This window comes from Meles meles, chromosome 4 (assembly GCF_922984935.1).
Source record: "Meles meles chromosome 4, mMelMel3.1 paternal haplotype, whole genome shotgun sequence".
NCBI classification, from domain to species: domain Eukaryota; kingdom Metazoa; phylum Chordata; class Mammalia; order Carnivora; family Mustelidae; genus Meles; species Meles meles.
The window spans coordinates 11,030,633-11,053,766 of NC_060069.1; the positions used below are offsets into that span (position 1 = coordinate 11,030,633).

The window sequence follows — 23,134 nt, forward strand, 5'->3', positions numbered from 1 at the left end:
GAGACACACCTTACTCCTCCTCTTGTTTACCTTCAAGATTTGTGACAAACTTATGACTCACATTCCTTCCTGTTTACCTACTAGACATATGGCTAATGTATAAACTTCTTTTCTTCTCCTTGTATCTAATAAATACAGGACTGAGGAGGTGTTCAGGGTGATAGTCCTTCCAGCTGTCGTCCCCTGCTCCCATTGTCTCATAGCTAACTTGTTTGTGCCTCATTCTTCCCCAGGAGCCGTTAGGAAAGTGGCACTTTCTTTATAACTTTGGGATCTAGTTTTCTAAAGAACAGACCAAAATACACACAGAATCCAGTATATTGCTCTATTCTGCTCACCTGTCTGATTATATTCTCTCTCTCTCTCTCTCTCTCTCTCTCTCTTTTTTTCCTCCTGGATTTGGGTCTCTTCTGATTTGTTTGTGTATATTTCTCTGGGGTCATTTTTTTCATTTTAGTATTTTGTTCTCTCATTCATCTTTCTTCTCTGGACAGAATGACAAGACAGAAAAACTCACCTCAAAAAAGAAAACAAGAGGCACTGCTGACTGCCAGGGACCTAATTGGTATGGATACAAGTAAGATATAAGAACCAGAGTTCAGAATAACAATTATAAAAATAACTACTAGGCTTGAAAAAAAGCATAGTAGACACTAGAGAATCACTTTCTGGAGAAATAAAAAAACTAAAATCTAACCAAGTCAAAATCAAAAAGGCTACTAATGAGATGCATTCAAAACTGGAGGTTCTAACTGTGAGGATAAATGAAGCAGAAGAGAGAATTTGTGATATAGAAGACCAAACAATGGAGAATAAAGAAGCTGAGAAAAAGAGAGAGAAACAAATACTAGATCACAAGAGGAGAATCCGAGAGATAAGTGAAACCATAAAGTGGAACAATATTAGAATAAATGGGATCACGAAAGAAGAGGAAAGAGAGAGAGAGGGGCAGAAGGTACATTGGAGCAAATTGTAGTGGAGAACTTCCCTAATATGGGGAAGGAAACAGGCACCAAAATCCAGGAGGCACAGAGAAACCCCCTCAAAATCAATACAAATAGTTCAATACCCCAATATTTAATAGTGAAACTTACAAATCTCAGAGAAAAAGAGAAAATCTAGAAAGCAGCTTGGGACAAAAGATCTGTAACTTACAGGGATAGAAACGTTAGATTGACAGCAGACCTATCCACAGAGACCTGGCAGGCCAGAAAGGACTGGCCTGATATATATTCAGGGCATTAAATGAGAAAAATACACAGCCACACATACTTTATTCTGCAGGACTGTCATCAAAAATAGAAGGAGAGATAGAAAGTTTCCAGGACAAACAGAAACTAAAAGAATTTGCAATCACCAAACTAGTCCTACAAGAAATACTAGAAGGGATCCTCTCAGCAAAGAGACAGCCCAAAAGTAACACAGACCAGAAAGGAACAGAGAAAATATGCAGTAATAGTTACTTTACAGGCAATAAAATGGCACTAAATTCATATTTTTCAATAGTCACTCTGAATGTAAATGGGCTACATGCCCTAATCAAAAGACACAGGGTATCAGATTGGATTAAAAAAAGCAAAACCCATTGATGTGCTATCTGCAAGAGACTCATTTTAGACCCAAAGACAACTCCAGATTGAAAGTGAGGGGGTGGAAAACAATTTACCATGCTAATGGACATCAAAAGAAAGTTCGAGTGCCAATTCTTACATGAGACAAATTAGATTTTAAACCAAAATAACCAAAAACTGTAATAAGAGATGAGAAAGGACACTGTATCATAATTAAATGGTCTACCTAACAAGAAGATCTGACAATATCATTCTCAGTGGGGAAAAACTGAGAGTTTTTCCCCTAAGATCAGGAACACAGCAGGGATGTCCACCATCACCACTGCTGTTCAACACGGTACTAGAAATCCTAGCCTCAGCAATCAGATAACAAAAAGAAGTAAAAGGCATCCTAATTGGCAAAGTAGTCAAACTCTCACTCTTTGCAGACATAATACTCTATGTGGAAAACCCAAAAGACTCCACCCCCAAATTGCTAGAACATATACGGGAATTCAGCAAAGTGGCAGTATATAAAATTAATGCACAGAAATCGGTTGCATTTCTATACACAAATAACAAGACAGAAGAAAGAGAAAGTAAGAAGTCAATCCCATTTACAATTGTACCAAAACCAAAAGATACCTAGGAATAAATCCACCTAAGCGGCAAAGGATCTGCACTCAGAAAACTATAGAACACTCATGAAAGAAATTGAGGAAGGCACAAGGAAATGGAAAAAAAACGTTCCATGCTTATGGATTGAAAGAACAAATACCGTGAAAATGTCTATGCTACCTAGAGCAATCTACACATTCAATGCAATCCCTATCAAAATACCATCAACTTTTTTCACAGAGCTGGAAAAAATAATCCTAAAATTTGTATGGAACCAGAAAAGACTTTGAATATCCAAAAGAATGTTGGAAAAGGAAACCAAAACTGGTGGCATCAGAATTCCAGACTTCAAGCTCTATTACAAAGATGTAATCATCAAGACAGTATGGTATTGATACAAAAACAGACACATTGATCAATGGAACAGAACTGAAAACCCAGAAATGGATCCTTAACTCCATGGTCAATTAATCTTTGACAAAGCAGAAAAGAATATCCAATGGAAAAAAGATAGTTTCTTCAACAAATGCTATTGGGAAAATTGGACAGAAACATGCAGAAGAATGAAGCTGGACCATTTCTCTATATCATACACAAAAACAGGCTCCAAATTGATGAAAGACCTCAATGTGAGACAGGAATCCATCAAAATCCTAGAGGAGAACACAGGCATGAACTCTTTGACCTTAGCCACAACAATTTCTTGCTACTCACATCTCCAAAAGCAAAGGAAACAAAAATAAAGATGAACTATTAGAAATTCATCAAGATAAAAAACTTTTCTACAGCAAAGGAAACAGTCCACAAAACTAAACGGCAACACACAGAATGGGAGAAGATATTTTCAATAATGTATTAGATAAAGGGCTAATATCAAAAATCTATAAAGAACTTATCAACCTCAACACCCAAAGAACAAATATCCAATCAAGAAATGGTCAGAAGACATAAACAGACATTTCTGTAAAGAAAACATCCAAATGGCCAACAGACACATGAAAAAAAAATCACTCGGCAAAATGAAAATGAAATGAAAAAAATGAAAACATCACTTGGCATCAGAGAAATACAATCAAAACTACAATGAGATACCACCTCATACCAGCCAGAACGGCTAAAATTAACAAGTTGAGAAACAACAAATGTTGGTGAGGATGTGGAAGAAGGGGAACACTTTTACACTGCTGTTAGGAATGCAAGCTGGTGCAGCCACTCTGGAAAACAGTATGGAGTTGCCTCAAAAAGTTAAAAATAGAGCTACCCTATGACCCAGCAATTGCACTACTAGGTATTTACTCAAAGGATACAAAAATAGTGATGCAAAGGAGGACCTGCTCCCCAATGTTTATAGCAGCAATGTCCGCAATAGCCATACTTTGGAAAGAGCCCAGATGTCCATCAACAGATGAATGGATAAAAAAGATGTGGTGTACACACACACACACACACACACACACACGAATATTACGCAGCCATCAAAAAGAGAAATCTTGCCATTTGCAACAACATGGATGGAACTAGAGGGTATTACACTAACTGAAATAAGTCAATCAGAGAAAGATAATTTATCTTATGATCTCATTGATATGGGGAATTTAAGAAACAAAAAGAGGACCATAGGAGAAGAGGAGAAAAAAATAAAACAAAACAAAACCAGAGAGGAGATAAACCATAAGAAACTCTTAATCATAGGAAACAAACTGAGGGTTGCTGGAGGGGAGAAGGGTGGGGGCATGGGGTAATTTATTGATGGACATTAAGGCAGGCATGTGATGTAATGAGCACTGGATATTATATAAGGCTGATGAATCACAGACTTGTACCTCTGAAACAAATAATACATTATATGTTATTTAATTAAATTAAAGTTTAAAAGTAAAAAATAATAAAAACAAACAAAAAGGATTTTCTGGATAATTGGTGATTACCCAATCCAAGGTCAATATAGAAATACCAATTTTATTCCTATATATTATCAAAAAAAATTGTAACTAGACAGTGGAGTTTAGAGTGGTTTGAAAATATGAAATGCTTAGGGATAAATGTATTCAATGACGTGCAAGATCTGTGTACTCTGCAACACTACTGAGATAAAAGAGACTGGAACACATGAAGACATATACTGTGTTCATGCGTTAGAAAACTCCATAAAACTTCATTTTGTTGAGACTGCAGATATTTTGAAGCTTCAGCTTCCTTTTACCCTGCTTTATCTCACTCTCTCTTGTTTTTGTGTTTTCAATGTGTAGCTCTGTGCCTGGCACCAAATAGGTGTCCAGTGTCATTAAATAAAAGAACAAGGAATAGGATTAAATGTATAGGGAATAAATGAATAAGTGTGGGAAGCTATCAGAACTAGGTAGGAGTGCTAGAAACAGCTTCCTTCAAGATGGACTAGGAATTCCATAAGCTGTAACGAAAGGAAGAACATCAGACATAGAAATCCTCTTATAAGTTAAACTGCATTTGTCTGTGCTAGCTTGTGGTCAGTTTGTGAGATAGAGTGACCATAAATGCTTTGGGAATATGGCCTCAGTTTATCTTCTGAAGGACTTTCTAATCTGTGTTAAGGAATTTGTATCTCATTCTTCAGAATGGCAGAGGGCACAATGTATATATTTAGTAGGAGAGTTCCCTCATTCATGTTTTAAAATACTGAACACCTGCTCTAGACCAAGGCTCGAATTCAATACTAGCATAACACTGGTAAAGACAGAAACCATCCCTTCTTCCCTTATACAACTGTCATAGCTAATGAAGAGAACTCTCTTTGTACCAGGCACAAAGTCGGATTCTTGTGTTTGTTTGTTTTTTATAACAGCTCAGTTAGACAGTTGTTATTAACTTCACTAAATGTGAGGGGTTAAAGAAACTAAGAAATGAGACTCCCATTTAAATACAGACCATGGGGGTGCCTGGGTGGCTTAGTTGGCTGGGCAACTGCCTTGGGCTGGGGTCATGATTACAGGTTCCTAGGATGGAGCCCCGAGTTGGGCTCCCTGCTCAGTGGGAAGCCTGCTTCTCCCTCTCCCTATGCTGCTTTGCCTGCTTGTGCTCTCTCCGTCTGTCAAATAAATACATAAATAAATATCCAATCAAGAAAAGGGCAGAGGACATGAACAGACGTTTCTGCAAAGAAGACATCCAGATGGCCAACAGACATATGAAAAAGTGCTCCACATCACTCAGCATCAGGGAAATACAAATCAAAACCACAATGAGATATCACCTCACACCAGTCAGAATGGCTAAAATTAACAAGTCAGGAAATGACAGATGCTGGCGAGGATGCAGAGAAAGGGGAACCCTCCTACACTGTTGGTGAGAATGCAAGCTGGTGCAACCACTCTGGAAAACAGCACGGAGGTTCCTCAAAATGTTGAAAATAGAACTACCCTATGACCCAACAATTACACTACTGGGTATTTACCTTAAAGATACAAACGTAGTGATCCGAAGGGGCACGTGCACCCAAATGTTTATAGCAGCAATGTCTACAATAGCCAAACTATGGAAAGAACCTAGATGTCCATCAACAGATGAATGGATAAAGAAGAGGTGGTATATATACACAATGGAATACTATGCAGCCATCAAAAGAAATGAAATCTTGCCATTTGCGACAACGTGGATGGAACTAGAGCGTATCATGCTTAGTGAAATAAGTCAATCGGAGAAAGATAACTATCATATGATCTCCCTGATATGAGGACATGGAGATGCACCATGAGGGGTTAGGGGGATAGGAGAAGAATAAATGAACAAGATGGGATTGGGAGGGAGACAAACCATAAGTGACTCTTAATCTCACAAAACAAACTGAGGTTGCTGGGGGGAGGGGGGGGGTTGAGAGAGGGGGAGGGGGGTTATGGACACTGGGGAGGGTATGTGCTATGGAGAGTGCTGTGAAGAGTGTAAACCTGGCAATTCACAGACCTATATCCCTGGGGATAAAAATACATTATATGTTTATAAAAAAATAAGAAATAAATAAAAAATTTAAAAAATAAATACATAAATAAATAAAATCTTTTGAAATAAATTAATTAATAAATACAGACCATGACTAAAATAAATTTTTTTAAGGTACCATTAAGAAAAATTAAATCACGAATTTAAAATATAGAGTTTAGGGGCACCTGGAAGGCAGGTCAGTTGGGTCACTAACTCTTGCTTTCTGCTGGAGTCATGGGGGGGGGGGGCGCTGCGTGAGATCAAGCTCTGCCTCCGAGCTTAGCCGGGAATCTGCTTGAGATTCTCCCTCCTCCCACTCACTCCACCCCTATACTCTTCCCCCTCACGTCCCTCTCTCAAATTTTTTAAAAAATCTTTTTAAAATTCAATAAAAAGGGGCGCCTGGGTGGCTCAGTGGGTTAAGCCTCTGCCTTCGGCTCAGGTCATGATCTCAGGGTCCTGGGATCGAGCCCCACATCGGGCTCTCTGCTCGGCAGGGAGCCTGCTTCACCCTCTCTCTCTCTCTGCCTGCGTCTCTGCCTACTTGTGATCTCTGTCTGTCAAATAAATAAAATCTTTAAAAATAAATAAATAAAATAAAATTCAATAAAAATAAAAATCTTTTAAAAACGTAGAGCTTAATGGGTTTCCACAAATGTATATATTTTGGCATCATCACCAAGACATAAAACATTTCTATTACCCCAAAAGTTTCCCTTGTATCCCTCAACCACTGATCTGATTTCTAACATTACTGATTAGATTTGTCTTTAACAGTGTTTCTTATAAAACGGAATTATGCAGTATGTACTCTGTGTCTTTCTGCTTTGAGGTCTCAGGATTAAATTTTGACTTTCAGCCATATTGTAGAGCCTATCGCTAGTTCATTTTTATTATTGCTGAATTCAGAGTTTTAAGGGGAAAAGATATTAAACAATCACCTAATTAAATGGTTAATGACAATAGCATTAAGTTAACCAAAGGATAAGTACAAATGAAAATATATTACCTTGTTTGTTGACAATTCAACTAATACCATACACTGGGGGGCAGGGGTATATAAGGTTATGATCTAATTTGTGGGAAATAAATGTTATTAAAGGGTATCGTGAAAGTATCTCACATCCTTATTTCACGTCCCTACTTCTCAAAGTCAGTCCAGATGAAAAGTGTTATTCCTCGGCGCTTTATACCTTCCCTTTAAACAGTAGAAACAACGGCTCCGCAAGGCGCATGCGCCGCCTCCGTCAGGCGTTCGGGGCAACAGCCCCCGACCGCTTTGCCACATCCGCGCAAAGCGCGGAGAGGTCGGCTGCCCGGACTTGACTCTGCTTTCGCCTACCCAATCCCGGGAGTCATGGCGATCACGTGCGCGCCGGCACCAGGCAGGCCAAGCCCCTCCCATCACCCTCGTACTCCCACCAGCCCGCCTCTGCCGCCCCATCTCCCGAGAACCGCCCAAAGAGCAGGCTGCGACTGCGCAGTGGGGCCGGTGGGCGGGGCGGGGCGGGGGAATGCGGTTGCCGGGATGGGGGGCGGCCCCACAGGCCAGGAGCCGGAGCGGCGCTGTGGAGGCGCTACGCTGCGGCGGGCCCTGGCCGGGAAGGCCCGCTTTCTTCCCTCAGCCACCGAAAATAAACTTTGCTGCTCTTTTCGCGGCGTTCTCGGATCCGCCTCCCGGCGGTGCCGCAGTCGGTGAAGAGCCTTCGTGCGTCAGGCCTTCCTTCCTTCCCTCTGCCGGTGCGGGCCCTCGACGCCATGGACGCTACGGCGCTGGAGCGCGACGCCGTGCAGTTCGCCCGGCTGGCGGTGCAGCGCGACCAGGAAGGTCGCTACTCCGAGGCGGTGTTTTACTACAAGGTAGGGCGGAGGACCGCTGCGCGGTCGGAGAGACCAGGGGGCGGGGTCCAGGTGCGGCGGCGGCCGGGCCTGCTGGGCTTTGCTTTTCCTCCTTCCTGCTCTGCTGCTCTTCTTTTCAGGGGAGAGGCGACCCGGCTCCTGCCACGGTGGGGAGGTTTGGTCGCGCCTTAGGAGCCACCACTTCTCTGGTTACAGTCTTGAATGGCAAATGTCCACCGCTGAGCTACTTAGGACAGCAGTAGTTAGGTATGGGTAGTTAAGTGGCTAATTCTCGCGGTCACTTGGCTCTGATTTATGGCTAGTAGGAAGTGGTTCTGATACACACTAAAAAAATGCACGTTCGCTGAAGAAAAGGTTTAGGAAAAGAATAACACGTCTCTTGGAATTTAATACAGCGGTGCTTGTTTTTCTACGCGTAACTACGTACGCAGCTCTGAAAAAATTTGAGCATAGTTGACACAATAGTACATTCGTTTCGAGGGAACGGCATAGTGATTCAACTTCTCTATACGTAAGACAAACTTGGATTGCACCGTTTATACGATTTTTAACCTTTTCTTTGTATTTGAGCTTTTAAAAACTCACTGAAGTTGCTTAATTTACTCTTACAAACAACAGATGCGCAGTACTTCCATTACGTGAATGCACCATAATTTATTTACAAATTAGTGGGCATCGGGTTCATTCTGATTTTTCAGCATCGTAGGTACTGATCCGATTAATATATTTATAACTAATGTTTTCCACACTTCTTGGCTGTTTCTTTTGACTAAGTTATTGGGAGTGGAATTATTAAAGAATATGATCTTCCACAGTCCTCTCTGCTCGCCAGTCCTGCGGATTTGCAAATAAACCCCACCAGCTCGAACTATGTCCCTTGCTTCCTGGTGGAGGTAGCTGTATCCTCGTGATATTTTCCCCCACCTCCTTTTTTTTTTTTTTTTTTAAGAAAGAAAGTCAGGCTTTGATAATAGCAGAGTGGGGTGGTTTTTTGTTGTTGTTGTTGTTGCTTACATAAACGTATATGCTGTCGGTAATGTATGATTTGTTTTTCTCAGATTATTATTTTGCTTTCATTTTATAATCTATAGAGACTTCTGGGTGTTTCAGAATCATTTGAAGGTTTCATGAAGATAGTATTTCTTTAAAATTCTATGTGTTTGAGTTTTGTGAAATAACTGACAAATATTCATAGGTTAAAATAGTGCCACATAAAATAGCTTTGTGTAAAGCAAAATACTAGGCAGTGCCTCTTGTTTTGCTGTGCGATTGCATGCATGTCATTAGGAAGAATTTTTTTACCCTTGAGAAAGTCAGAAAAGTGGTTGTGTTTCTAGGAACTGTTTATATAAACTTTACCAGATCTTTAGCATTTTTGGTCTTCATTACTGTTCTTTGAGGGATTCCTTAATTGTCATTTTCAAATATCAATTAAATGAGTAAAATAAAATTGATATCAACAATTTTTTAGTTGGCTTTATTTCTTTAAAGCAGGATAATTATTTGAATGTCCGTATTTACATGCAAGGCGTAAATGGAGGTGTGAAAAATATACACACACACACTATCAGTATTTAAATAATAATACATAAGATAAAGTATTTTTTAAGATAAAATATTTAATGTTTACGTGTACAGTTATATTTTCCTCCCGTGAAATGTCTGAGTTACAGAATCTGAGAATATCATCTTTCCTACTCCCACAGCCTTTCAATGAATTTTCTTTTCATTTAATTTCATTCAATATCAGACTCTTTACTGATTTTGTTAAGTTCGTGAAACAACTCCTGCTCTAACAACTGGATTCAAAAAGGTTGGATATCCAGTAGATGGCTGGCTTCTTTGGATCCAGACAGTTAGGCATCAGCCTCTGTGAAGTGCTCATGCTTAGGTTATTGCTGAGAAGGTGGTGTTACTTTGGAGAAATCTCTTTGGTCCTTCTCACTGCAACTTGATGAGCTGTTATTCTGGAATGGTGATGGGGAGAGTGAGGCTTTCCTCACTAGCCATAGCATAACTGGCTGTGGGAGTATTAGAAAAACTGGATGATGAATTTAGGTTTTCTTAATTAAGTTGATTTCATACAACTGAAATCTGCTTTAAAATGTGTCACCCTTTGGCTATATTTTCTGTGGAGAAAAAGATTTTCTTCTCACTGTGAGATATTTAACCTTTACAATTTTTTAATTTTATTTTTAGTCTCTACACTCAACATGGGCCTCAGACTTACAACCTTGCGATCAAGAGTCACATACTGTACTAACCGAGCCAGCCAGGCACCCTAACCTTTACAATTTCATATAATCTTCCTTTGGCATTTAATTTTATTTTATTTGTTACCATTAACCAATTGACTCTTGATTATTATTATTATTAACCAATAGTAACGAGTATTATTATTATATACCTGTTCTTATGCTTTTCAGGTTCAATTCATATTTTCAAGGTATATGATTCTAAGTCTGACCTATTGCATAAAGAAAAGGGAAAGCAGAAAATTTCATGTGAGCTAAAGCTGTTCTAAGAAAATCTCTTGTATTTGAGTTTGTACATTTTCAACAGTATGAGAAAATTGAGAATTTTGAGAACTGAAGAAAAGCTGTTGGAGGCTTATATAACCCACTCGGTACTGTCTTAAAGACGTTCTTATTTTGAAATTTATGGACAGCAATAGTGAGTTAGAAAGTGGTAGAGAAAATTCAAATTGTAATTCATCTATTAGATTCCTTTTGTTTTTGTTTTTTTAGGAAGCTGCACAAGCCTTAATTTATGCTGAGATGGCAGGATCGAGCCTAGAACATATTCAAGAAAAAATAAATGAGTATCTGGAAAGAGTTCAAGCTTTGCATTCAGCAGGTTAGTAAAGGACTACTAAACTTATCATTTTTTTTTTTTTGTCTTCCTCTCATCACATCCTTTCCCCCATGTTTCTCTCTTTTTTAAAAATTTTTATTATTGAAATATAGTTGACATATGGTGTTTTATTAGTCCCTTCTGTTTCTCTTTCTTTTTCATTTTCATCTTTGGATGTCAATCTTTACTCTTGCTGCTTATTCCTTTTTTGGTAATCATGTCTTTAAAAGTCATAGTATGGAAATAAGTGATACATACGAGTAATATAGTCTAATCTCCTAATTTCCCAGGGGTGCAGAGATAGTGCATTATATACTCTGAAACTGTATCATTGTCAGAATCAGGGTTGGGACTCTGTTAGAGTCTACTTTTTAAATATCTGTCATAGCCTGTTTCCGTTGAATGACTACAGCTGACCCTGAACAACAGGGATTTGACCTGTGCAGGTCCACTTACATGGAGATTTTTTTTTTTAAAGATTTTATTTATTATTATTTGAGAGAGAGAAAGAGAGGGAGAGAACACAAGGGTGTGAAGGGGCAGAGGGAGAAAGGACAAGGAGACTCCCGGCTGAGCAGGGAGCCCACCATTGTTGAGCTCCATCCCAGGACCTCAGAATCGTGACGGGAGCTGAAGGCAGCCACTTACCTGACTGAGCCACCGAGGCACCAGATTTTTTACAGTAATGTAAATGTATTTTTTCTTCTTTATGATTTTCTTAATATTTTCTTTTGTCTAGCTTACTTTATCATAAGAATACGGTATATAACACACATAGAAAATATGTGTTAATCAACTTAATGTTATTGGTAATGCTTCCAGTCAGTAGTAGTCTATTAGTAGTTAAGTTCTGGGGGAGTCAGAAGTTACATGCAGATTTTCATCAGTGCCTCTAAGCCCCCACATTGTTCAGGGGCTGTCTTTACTTCTCTTTAGTGTTAACGACTTCAGCAGTATGTTCATGGTCTCTTCTATATCAGTATCCTCAACCTCAAGACCTTAGCTAAATTCTTTTTTTAAACTGTATCTTGGAAAGCATCATGTAAGTAGAGACCTGGAATAACTTGTATTTATTTTGGTGAACAGCATGGCAAATGTTGTGAAACAAGTACACAGGCTTAGTGATCAGTTTTGTTAGAGGTATGTGGCTGCTGTCAAAACTTGCTATTGACATGGGTAGAAAAGAAAATCGTTACCTACTGACATTTTGTTTTAGAAATGCATTTTTCTCACTAAGAGTTCTTTTTAACCCTTTTTTTCTGTGGCTGTATAATAAAGAGCTCTCTAAGCTGCTTGTGGGTTTATTTAACATTGCCAGATGGACGTTGTGCTACTTTCACCACTCATTCTGAGTAGATTAGAGCAGTTATAAGCACATCGTTAGGAAAAAGTAGATTCTGTTACTGAATTTGTTGTTAGGACAATGTCCTTAAGGATGAGGTAGTTTAGTTTAAGACAGTGCCCAGAAATTGGATGTATTGAAAAGAGAACTGCCTGTGTAGCAGGGCCTCAAATGATAGAAAGTTGTATTGGTTCAGGTATCCAGAATACCATGTAATTCAAAGTAACTCCATTTTCCCAGCCAAATACATTTCTAAATAAGATATTTATAGACGTGATATTTAGGCACAGAATGTGACAACTCTAATCGCTTGAGGAATAAAGACTTGTCAATGAAACAGAAATAAAGTTCAAGAAAGATTTTTAAAGCATAGCATACCTTAATTGTATTGCCAGCTTTTTGACCTGTTATGTTCAACCTATGGGGTATAATTTGTAGATAATGAAATGGTTTCTTTAATTAGCATTTCAGACAATGTTAAAACAAATTTTGCTGATAGACTCTTGAGAGTTAAGTTGATTTCTGGGTGGGGAAGGGTAACACAGTTTGAAGTGCACCAGTGTTGTATAAAGAGCTCAAGACTTAGAATTAAAAGATCTAAATCGTAGCTTGTAGCTACAAAACCTTAGGCTACATCAGTCATTCTCAACTGGGAATAGTTTTGCACCTTGGGAGATTGTTGGTTTGAAGGAAGAGGTAGGGAGTATACTATGGAATCCATTTGGGTGAGGCCAGGGATGTTACTAAAAGTCCTCCAGTGCACAGGCCCGTCTACAGCAAAGAATTATGTAGCTAAACATGTCAGTAGTATGAGGCTGAGAAACCCTGGACTAGATATTTCAATGTTTTTGAGCTTTTGTGTCTTCATTTTGTAAATGGGATTAGCACATAAACTTCAGAGAGGTGTTTCTGAGAGTTAAAAGTTCTGAAAGATCACCACCGTACCTTTAAGACACAAAATGTCAAGTTTTTTTTTAAATAACAGCTTTATTGAGATATAATTCATGTACCATAAAATTCACCTTTTTAGAGTGTAGAATTCCGTGGTTTTTAGTATGTTTTCAGAGTTGTGCTGCCATCACTAGTGTCTAATTTTAGAACATTTTTGTTGTCCAAAAGAAACCTCTTATCCATTAGCAGTCATTCCCCATTCCTCCCACCCTCTATCGTCTTAACAGCCACTAACCTATTTTCTGTCTCCCTGGAGTTGCCTATTCTAGACATTTCATGTAAATAGAATCATCTAATTCGTGGCCTTTGGTGTTTGCTTTTTTCTTTTAATACAATATTTTCAAGATTTATCCATGTTGTAGTAGGTATCAGTACTTCATAATAATGCCATCATACCATATGTTGTTTGTCCATTCATCTGTTGATGGACATTGGCTTGTTTCCACCTTTTGGCTGTTATGAATAATACTGTTTTGAACATTTCTATATATGTTTTTTGTGGACATGTGTTTTTAGTTCTCTGATACAGTCCCAGGAGTGAAATCACTGGGTCATATGGTATAGCTTGATGTGTGATTTTTTGAGAAACCATGAACTGTTTTCCAAAGTGGCAACACCATTTTACATTTCCATCAACAATATATGGAGGTTTCATTTCCTTTATGTCCTTATCAACATTTGTTATTTTCTGTCTTTTGTCATTTTAGCCACCCAAGTGGGTGTAAAGATGACATCTTGGCTTTTGAAATGCATTTCCCTGATGGCTAATGTAGTTGAGCATCTTCTCATGGGCCAATTGGCCATATCTTCTTCAGAAAAATGGTTAATAGACCCTTTGCCCATTACATAAGTCAGGATTCTCCAGAGAAAAAGAACCAGTAGGATATATATAAAGAGATTTTATATAAGGAATTGGCTTATAATGGAACTTCGTTATGGAGGCTGAGAAGTCCCACACTCTGCAGTCTGCATATAGGAACGACCCAAGAAAGCCAGTGATACAGTTTATTTAGTCCAAGTCCAAAGGCCTGAGAAGCAGGGTAGTTGATGGTATAAGACCCAGTCCCAAGGGGAGGAAAAGACCAAAAAAAAAAAAAAAAAAAAAAAAAGGCAGTCTGGCAGAGAGGGCAAATTTTCCCTTCCTCTGTCTTTTTGCTCTGTTCATCCCTCAGTGGATTAGGTGATGCCCACCCACATAAGGGAGGACAGTCTGCTTTTACTACCAATTCAAAGGTAATTTCATTCAAAATCCCTCTTTTTTTTTTTTTTTTTAAGATTTTATTTATTTATTTGACAGACAGAGATCACAAGTAGCCAGAAAGGCAGGCAGAGAGAGAGGGGGATGCAGGCTTGCTGCCGAGCAGAGAGCTCGATGCGGGGCTCAATCGCAGGACCCTGGGATCATGACCTGAGCAGAAGGCAGAGGCCTTAACCCACTGAGCCACCCAGGTGCCCCCAGAATCACTCTCTTAGACATACCTAGAAATCATGTCTAGCCAAGTATCTGGGTACCTAGTAAAGTTGACACAAGTTGATACGATTATTCACCACATTCATTTTCAAAACTGAAATTGTCTTTTTATTGTTTAGTTGTAAGAGTTCTTTGTATATTCTTTTTTTTTTTTTTTTAATAAACATATAATGTATTTTTAGCCCCGGGGTACAGGTCTGTGACTCGCCAGGTTTACACACTTCACAGCACTCAACACAGCACAACCCCCGCCAATGTCCATAACCCCACCACCCTCTCCCGACTCCCCTCCTCCCAGCAACCCTCAGTTTGTTCTTTGAGATTAAGAGTCTCTTATAGTTTGTCTCCCTCCTGATCCCATCTTGTTTTATTTATTCTTTTCTTACCCCCCAAACCCCTCACGTTGCAGCTCCACTTCCTCATATCAGGGAGATCATATGATAGTTGTCTTTCTCCGATGACTTACTTTGCTAAGCATAATACCCTCTAGTTCCATCCACGTCATCGCAAATGGCAAGATTTCATTTCTTTTGATGGCTGCATAGTATTCCATTGTATATATATACCACATCTTCTTTATCCATTCGAGATCTTTGTATATTCTTGATACAGGTCCCTTGTTGATATATATCTTTATATTGAAAACAAATACTTATTTCAAATAATCACAGTAAATATATGTGATTATTTAATCTAGACTCAGGTGAATAGGAAACAGCAGGAAATTTATCATTAGGGCCTAGAATATTGTATTACACAATTGTCTGTACTGAAAAAAAAATTTTAATTACTTCAAAACATAATTAAGTTTCTTTAGGCTTAAGATTTTTTAAGTTTTGTTTTGTTTTTGGGAGTGGGTATGTAAGGAGGAGGACTGGTGTTCTATTTTTTTAAAGGAAGAAAGTGCTGGTAAGGAGAGAGATTCAGGGGAAATGTTTTAATTAATTAATTTTTTAAAATTAATAATACAGTTTTGGTATTTTGGTCTCTTATGTGCATTGTGTGATGAGTTGAACAAGTGGGGACTTTTTTTTAGGCCTTAAAATTCAGATTGAAAGGAGAGAGTCATTTTTTAAGGATTATGAAGTTTTTATAAAGGGTGTCTTAAATGTATTAAAATGGTGTCTTGTTTCCTGGGTATAAAAATACATATATAGGTAATATCTATATGGCTTTCTTCCATCCTAGTTCAGTCAAAGAGTGCTGATCCTTTGAAATCAAAACATCAGTTGGACTTAGAACGTGCTCATTTCCTTGTTACGCAAGCTTTTGATGAAGATGAAAAAGGGAATGTCGAAGATGCTATAGAATTGTATACTGAAGCCGTAGATCTCTGTCTGAAAACCGTATGTATAGCTAATAGTTAAATTTGGTGGAATTATGCTAAGAAATTTCTCTTACTAGTGAATTTTATTTAACAATTCCTTAAAGAAAAATAATTACCATATCATTATAAATATGTTACTCTTCATTAAAAGATGATGAAGAATAGAAAACTAATGATGGATTTTAATCCCTTAAAAATTGACAGTAGTAATATTGAGTCTTTAGGCAGTGGTTTTTTTAATTATAGGTATTATTTTTTTTAACCTGTTTAAACCCATATACCTAAAATTATCACAGGAGGAATTCATCACAAATCTATGAATTTAGAATAAACCTCCCCCTTTTAAAAAAATTTCTTACATTTAAAAATAAGGTAGTGGGGGGAAAAAAAACAAGGTAGTGGTTTGGGAGAGCTTTATTCATTTGCAGTGTGAAATCTATGTGCTGAGTGGCTTTTACTGCTTCCTGAGGACCCTGGATGGAACAGCTAAGTTTAGGGGCATCTAGTGCATAAGAGCAGTGCATTTGACAGGAATGTGTGGTGGAATGATAGAGAGTGGTGTTCTCAGTATTGTCAGAGGACTACCTTTTTTTGTTCAACCATCTGGCCGGAGTTTTTGAGGTAAGTGCTGGTCGCAGTTTCCTGCTGCTCAGCTTTTCCATGGCACCATGTTCTTAAAATTGTAGTTCATTTATCACATGAAGTGGTCTTCAGGTTTACCTCAATGACAAGTTTTCAACACTATTTTAAATATACCTTTAAGGATGAAAACAGATCGTCATCTTTGTTTATTCTCTCATTATTTGAAGAAATACATTGCATTATAAGTTTTTTGTTAGAAATATGGATCAAGCAAAGAAAAGAATTATGCTTCAGAATGTCTGTCTCTCTTTCTCTTAAGTCTTATGAAACTGCTGATAAAACTCTGCAAAATAAACTGAAACAGTTGGCTCGACAGGCGCTAGATAGGTGAGTTTTGGTCACTCAAGTTCTTATCCATGGATAGCAATGTACTGTGTTACTTAAATTTGACAGATGTCTCTAAATATGTCATAGAGTTCGTAGTGACAAACTTCCATCTCCAAACTGAGATCTAGAGTAAGTCTACCTTCTTCCTCTGGGTGAATTTATTCCTCTCTAGTTCCCTATTTTAAACTCAAGAAATAACAGATCAGCCAAGACCTGTTTTATTTAGTTTTTGCTATGTGTAAAGCAATGATTATATTTGAAGTGGAAGACTTCCTTCTGTTGTGTAATACCAGACTTCTGGGGAGAACTTCCAGAAAGCCTTCCAGAGCTACTATTAAAAGTAGAGAAATTGAAAGTGAGCTGGCCTTTAACCATTCACATATCCCAAATTATACAGTGTATGTAGCTCCTTCAACCCTTTGCTCAAATCATCAGCTTTTCAAAAAAGCCTGCCCTAAACATTTTATTTAAAATGGAATCTCTTCCAGTAGTTTCCTTCTACTTAATCCATTCTAATAATATTCTTTCCCAAAGCTCTTAACCACTTTCTAAGGTATATGAAAGTTGCCAGTTTATCATGTTTGTTATTAATGTCTGTGTCCCTTTGAACCCCAACCCTCCATGTAAACTCTGTGAGTGCAGAGAAATTGTTTTGGTCAATGCCATAACCACCTAGCAGAGTGCCAGACATACCATATGTGTTCAGTAGGTATTTGAGAATGAACAGATTCGCACAAGAGAATTATACCTCTTAAAGGGTTTACATATGAAGGAAAAAGACGAAAATTGCATTTTTAGTTATAGCGTGAATTAATAAAATTACCTCCTTTTGAGGGTCTGAGTTGGTAACTGTACCACTCCTAGTCCTTTTTTTTTTAAATTGAGGTTTAACAGTCATCCTTCCTTTTCTTTGTCGTTTAACATTTAGTTTGTCTCTCCAGATGCATGAGGATATGGGCACTTGACACATAGTTATCATGTCCATTTTCATTTTTTTCACTGGTCAGATTCAGAGGTGATGTTTATTACCTATGTGGATAACCCATCCAGTAGCCTCTGAGTGCATCCTAAACACAGAGGGGTGGGTCAGTCATTGGCTCCTCTGAGGGTCTGTTCAAAATTATGGGTCGTCTTTCTAGGAGAAATGTACTTGAAATTTCTTTTGGATGCATTTTATGTAATTTCGAAAGTGTTCACAAGATTCCTGGAGCTCATATGTGGACCTCAAGTTAAGAACTTCTGTTTTTTAGCTCACTGAACCTTTGACAAAACAAAGCCAAAATCCCCTTGAATATCATGTGAGACATTCCATGATCAACTTTTTGCTCTGGTCTCCTCTCTTTCTGCCTCTTGTTTGTACTTTTCATAGGGCCTTCCTCCATCTTTTTTGAAGTTATCTTAACTCACTATGCTATTTCATATTTCTGCACATGCTCTTCTCTACTTAGAATGCTCCCTTACTCCCCAGGTGGACTTCTCTGCAGCTCAAACATCGATTCAGAATAACCTCCCCTGACTCTCTTTTCTTGGTCATTAAGTTAATACCATCTGCCTGTATGGTCACTCACAAAAAGTACTTCTGGTATCTGTCACTTTAGATGCAGTTGTCTTTCTTTACCCCTCAAAACTGTGAACACCTTAAGAGCAGAGATTGCATTTTATACTTTCTTGCATCCCCTAACCTTGCATAGTTTCTGACATGCAGTTTGTGCTGAACTAATGTTAGCAATATTATCAATTACTTATTTTTGGAAGTAGCTTAAGAAGTGAACTGCTGATTGGTTAGTATGAATCTTCTATACTAATTTTACATTAGGAGCGCTTGACTGGTTCTTGAAATAAGTTTTATTTTCTGGAAAGCTTAAATGTGAGAAGAAAAGCTAGAACACTTTTTCTGTACCTCTTTCTGTTACAGAGCAGAAGCATTGAGTGAGCCTTTAACAAAACCGTTATGCAAAATCAAGTCAACGAATATCAAACCAAAGCCACCTCCAACAAGAGCACATTTTCCTCTAGGGACTAGTCCTTTCCTAGAAAGACCTCAACCCTTTATAAGTCCACAGTCATGTGATACACAAGGACAGAGATACACAGCAGAAGAAATAGAAGTTCTCAGGTAAATAATTTTATGCTTCATTTTAATGAATAATTTTGTTAACATAATCAGTGCAGGTAATTTTAGTTTCATTAGGTTTGCTGAGTTGTAATCATATCTTTGTTATATAGTGTGTTGTGCTTTTATTATGAAATTAAAAATTATATTGTCATATAGCCTTAACTTGAAATAGTTAAAATGTGTTATAGTATATTTTAATATTAGCATTTCTACCAGACATGTGTTTTACTAAAAATTCTGGCATACTTTAAAATTAAACACTAAAGGTCAAACAGCAGAACAGAGCTATGGTGGACCACTTACCATCTCTGCAGCTGGGAACCAGAGCCCTGACAGGGAGAAAACTGTTAACCTTGAAATAGTGTAGGCCTGGGTCAGCAAAGGGAAGCCTGAAATTTTGACTAGTTTTTACATTGCTTTAAAGGATTATAAAAAAGAAGACAGACAAAAAACAGAAGAAAATGTGACAAAGACCTCATTGCAAAGCCAGAACAATGTACTGTCTGGTCCTTTATAAAAAAACATTTGCTAACTCAGGGTCTAGAAGCAGCCTCAGGGTATATTATAAATGCAAACAACAAAGACGAGGAAATCCTCTTGATTGCATTTTGAGCCAGTGTAGATGGGATGTATCTCTGAGCCAGTGTGGCTGCTCTTCAGTTGGAGGAGATCTAAGCTGCTTAGTGCTGTGCAAGTCATGTCGTTGCTCATTTTTATTTCCTAAAATTGTGCTGAAAGAGTTCCTTCATTTGTAGCAGCCACCTGAAGGCATTTTTTTTTTCCTACTGAAGATTTTAATTCTTCTAATGTGTCTCATTTTTCCTGGAAAAATTGCATATGAACCCCCCACAACACAAAGCAAGGCAAAGACGGGTAGGTTTTGGAGCTGAGAGACAGTACCAGTCTAACACTGAAGCTACTTAGCATCCATGTGCTCCTTTCTACGCACATTTGAATTTCATGCTGCAACAAAACAATAATATTTCTACCTAACAGAATTCAGCTATCCTTCATACAGGTGAAAAGTTCTCATCCTCTCAAAAATGAGAATACACAGTCATTGTATCTGTTTCTCACTGTATTAGTTCTCAAAGTCAGTCACAGTCTCACTGAATATTGTTACCTAAAGGCTAAGTCGTGAAACTACCCTGTAACTACTTCTAAGTAAAATGAGGGAAAGAAGCAGAAGAAGGAAATAGTTGATATATATTACTGAACATAAAACATGCAAAGCTGGGGCGCCTAGGTGGCTCAGTGGTTAAGCCTCTGCCTTCGGCTCAGGTCATGATCTCAGGGTCCTGGGATCGAGTCCCGCATCGGGCTCTCTGCTCCGCGGGGAGTCTGCTTCCTCCTCTCTCTCTCTCTCTGCCTGCCTTTCTGCCTAATTGTGATCTCTGTCTGTCAAATAAATAAATAAAATATTAAAAAAAAAAAAGTTCCATAAAAAAAAAAAACATGCAAAGCTACTATAAGCCACATTTCTTTAATTTGTCATGTGGCTATAGCTTCCTTCTTGCACTACACATTCCTCATTTTCATAACCAGAAAATAGGAAGAACATATTTTCCAGAATTATAATTGTCATGTTTTTTTAAATCCCAAAGTAACTAAAGCAATTGCTTTCTCCCTTTGAGCTTTGAGCTTAGGATAGAATTCATTTTGTGTCTTGGTGTCAAGGATACTCTCAATACCTATAGTACAGTCTTATCTTGAGACCATAGCTTAGTTGTAAAGGATGTAAGCCTTAAGACTAAGTCTTACTGAATTGAATTGTTTATTTTTTGGTATTCAACTAATTTTGTGAAAATTTTATTCAAATAAAGATATCAACAACATGAGATTGTCAGTGTTATTATAGTGCCATACTTTGTCATATAAATTTCAGATACGATTGGTAGTTAAGGTAAACTTAGATATTTATTTTAGGTTTTTTCCCTTGTATTTTATAGGACAACATCAAAAATAAATGGTATCGAATATGTTCCTTTCATGAGTATTGATTTGAGGGAACGTTTTGCCTATCCAATGCCTTTCTGGTAAGTAAGCACTACGTACTTTTTACTTCCAAGATGATTCTAATTTTTCAGTAGTTTTTCCATACTCTGAAATCCAATTTAGCTCATAGCCTTGAAATCAAAATTTGTAATAAAAATTTGGAAGAGAGGTACAGCTGTGGGAAAAATGTAAGGCGACATAGCAAGAGTATCTGTGTGGTCATTTGCCTGGTTATGGATCTTCTTTTGCCTACCATTACTCTGGCACAGTACCTGGCACAAAGTAAATATTTGGTGAATTGGGTTTGAATCACAACAGCAAAGTCAGTAAAGAAAGAATTGAATGGAAAAGTGGAATAGAATGATACCGGTGTATTACTTACTTTAAAAAGTCCAGTTCAGGAAAGGGTTAATTATGAAAAATGTTGGTTAGCACAGCCTTCCAGGACAGTGACAGCTTGTGTTAAGAGCCTTAAAAATGGGGGCGCCTGGGTGACTCAGTGGGTTAAGCCTCTACCTTCAGCTCAGGTCATGATCTCAGGGTCCCAGGATTTAGCCCTGCATCGGGCTCTCTGCTCAGCATGGAGCCTGCTTCTCCCTCTCTCTCTGCCTGCCTCTCTGCCCACTTGTGGTCTCTGTCTGTCAAATAAATAAATAAAGTTTTTGGGAAAAAAAAAAGAGCCTTAAAAATGTTACTTGGTTCATGACTCCCAGCATCTACTAATTCTAAGGAAATAAAAAGTTGACTAAAGATGTGCATAATAAGGGCGTTCATCAGTGAATGAAATGAATGAATAAACAAACTAAATAGCCAAGTGTATGAGAATGAATTAATAATGGCACAGCTATACTATTACAGTAAGTGTGTATGCTACCAATAAAAAATACATCTTTGAAAGATGTAGAGAAAATGCTTTCAATATAGTAAATCTAAAAATAGAAAATTTGGATGTTATATGTAAATTTTTCTTTCATTTCTTATGTTTATAGATAAATAGAAAAAATAATGTAAAGGTACATATCAGATATTTACCAGATATTTACAGTAGTTGTCTCTAGGTAGCAAAACTGGGCGATTTTAACTTTTTAAAATATTTCAAAACTTTCGCAGTGAGCATGTTATATTTATTAGAAAAAATTCAGAGTTGATATTTATTACATACCAAGTGTATAAAAGGCTCTGTAAAGAACAAAAGAGCTGCTTTCCCATTTTCTAGTGTTTTGCTATTCTTAGATGAGCAAAAATTAGACATCTAGCCAGTGAGTTGTCAACCTAATTTTTTTCACCCAGGCAATGATGTGATGCTAGTCACTGATTGGAGTCTAAGAAATTTTTATATCTGAGGAGAGCTCTGTAGCATTGATCAATACTAAGGGCACAGATTCTAGAGCTAAACTGTCCAGTGTTGTAAGCTGTATGACGCTGGGCAAGTTATTAAATCTATCTCAGATTTTAAAATAAGAATACAATTACCTCATAGTGTTACTGCTATTAAATTGACTAATAAAATATAAAGCAGTTAGGGACGCCTGGTTAGCTCAGTGGGTTATAGCCTTTGCCTTCAGCTCAGGTCATGATCCTGGGGTCCTGGGATTGAGCCCCCGCATTGGGCTCTCTGCTCAGCAGGCAGACTGCTTCCCTCCCCCCGCCCCCTCAGTCTACTTGTGATCTCTGTTAAATAAATAAATAAAATCTTTTAAAAAAAAAGTATAAAGCACTTAGTAGTGCTTGTTATATTGTTATATAATCAGGGTTAACTTGGAAAAATAATTATCTTGTTCAATTCTAAATTATATTACAAAGTTTGTACATTTCAGATACTTTTCCCTTTTGTTCTTGGTGATGAAATGAAAGAAGAAATGAAAGAAAAAATGTTTAAACAAACAAGCAAACAAAAAGAAGTTTATCCCTTTGACCAGTAATTTCACTTCAGTAGACCAATTAAAAAAAAGTTCGTAGGTATAGTCAAAGATTTATATAAAAGGTAGTCATCAACAATGTCATCAAAATGTATTACAATACAATTGTATTTACAGTGTATTACAATTATAATTGTAAAATTACAATATTGTAATTGTGAAAGTATGAATGTATTAGAAACATTCTTCAATGGTTATATCCAAGTAGG

At 37.7% G+C, this 23,134-nt stretch overlaps 1 protein-coding gene across 3 annotated transcripts in view; it reads left to right on the forward strand.

Moving 5' to 3' along the window:
- The first annotated feature begins 7,651 nt into the window (after positions 1-7,651).
- Positions 7,652-23,134, forward strand: part of CAPN7 (calpain 7) — a 42,436-nt gene continuing 26,953 nt past the window's right edge. For all 3 annotated transcript variants that reach the window (XR_006818041.1, XM_046002695.1, XM_046002694.1), the window contains exons 1-6: positions 7,652-7,982; positions 10,730-10,838; positions 15,788-15,945; positions 16,828-16,895; positions 18,811-19,011; positions 20,961-21,047. Coding sequence is in view for 2 of the 3 variants with exons in the window: in XM_046002695.1 (XP_045858651.1) it covers positions 7,881-7,982; positions 10,730-10,838; positions 15,788-15,945; positions 16,828-16,895; positions 18,811-19,011; positions 20,961-21,047 (725 nt within the window). In the remaining variant the exon portion in view is untranslated. The remainder of the gene's footprint in view (positions 7,983-10,729; positions 10,839-15,787; positions 15,946-16,827; positions 16,896-18,810; positions 19,012-20,960; positions 21,048-23,134) is intronic.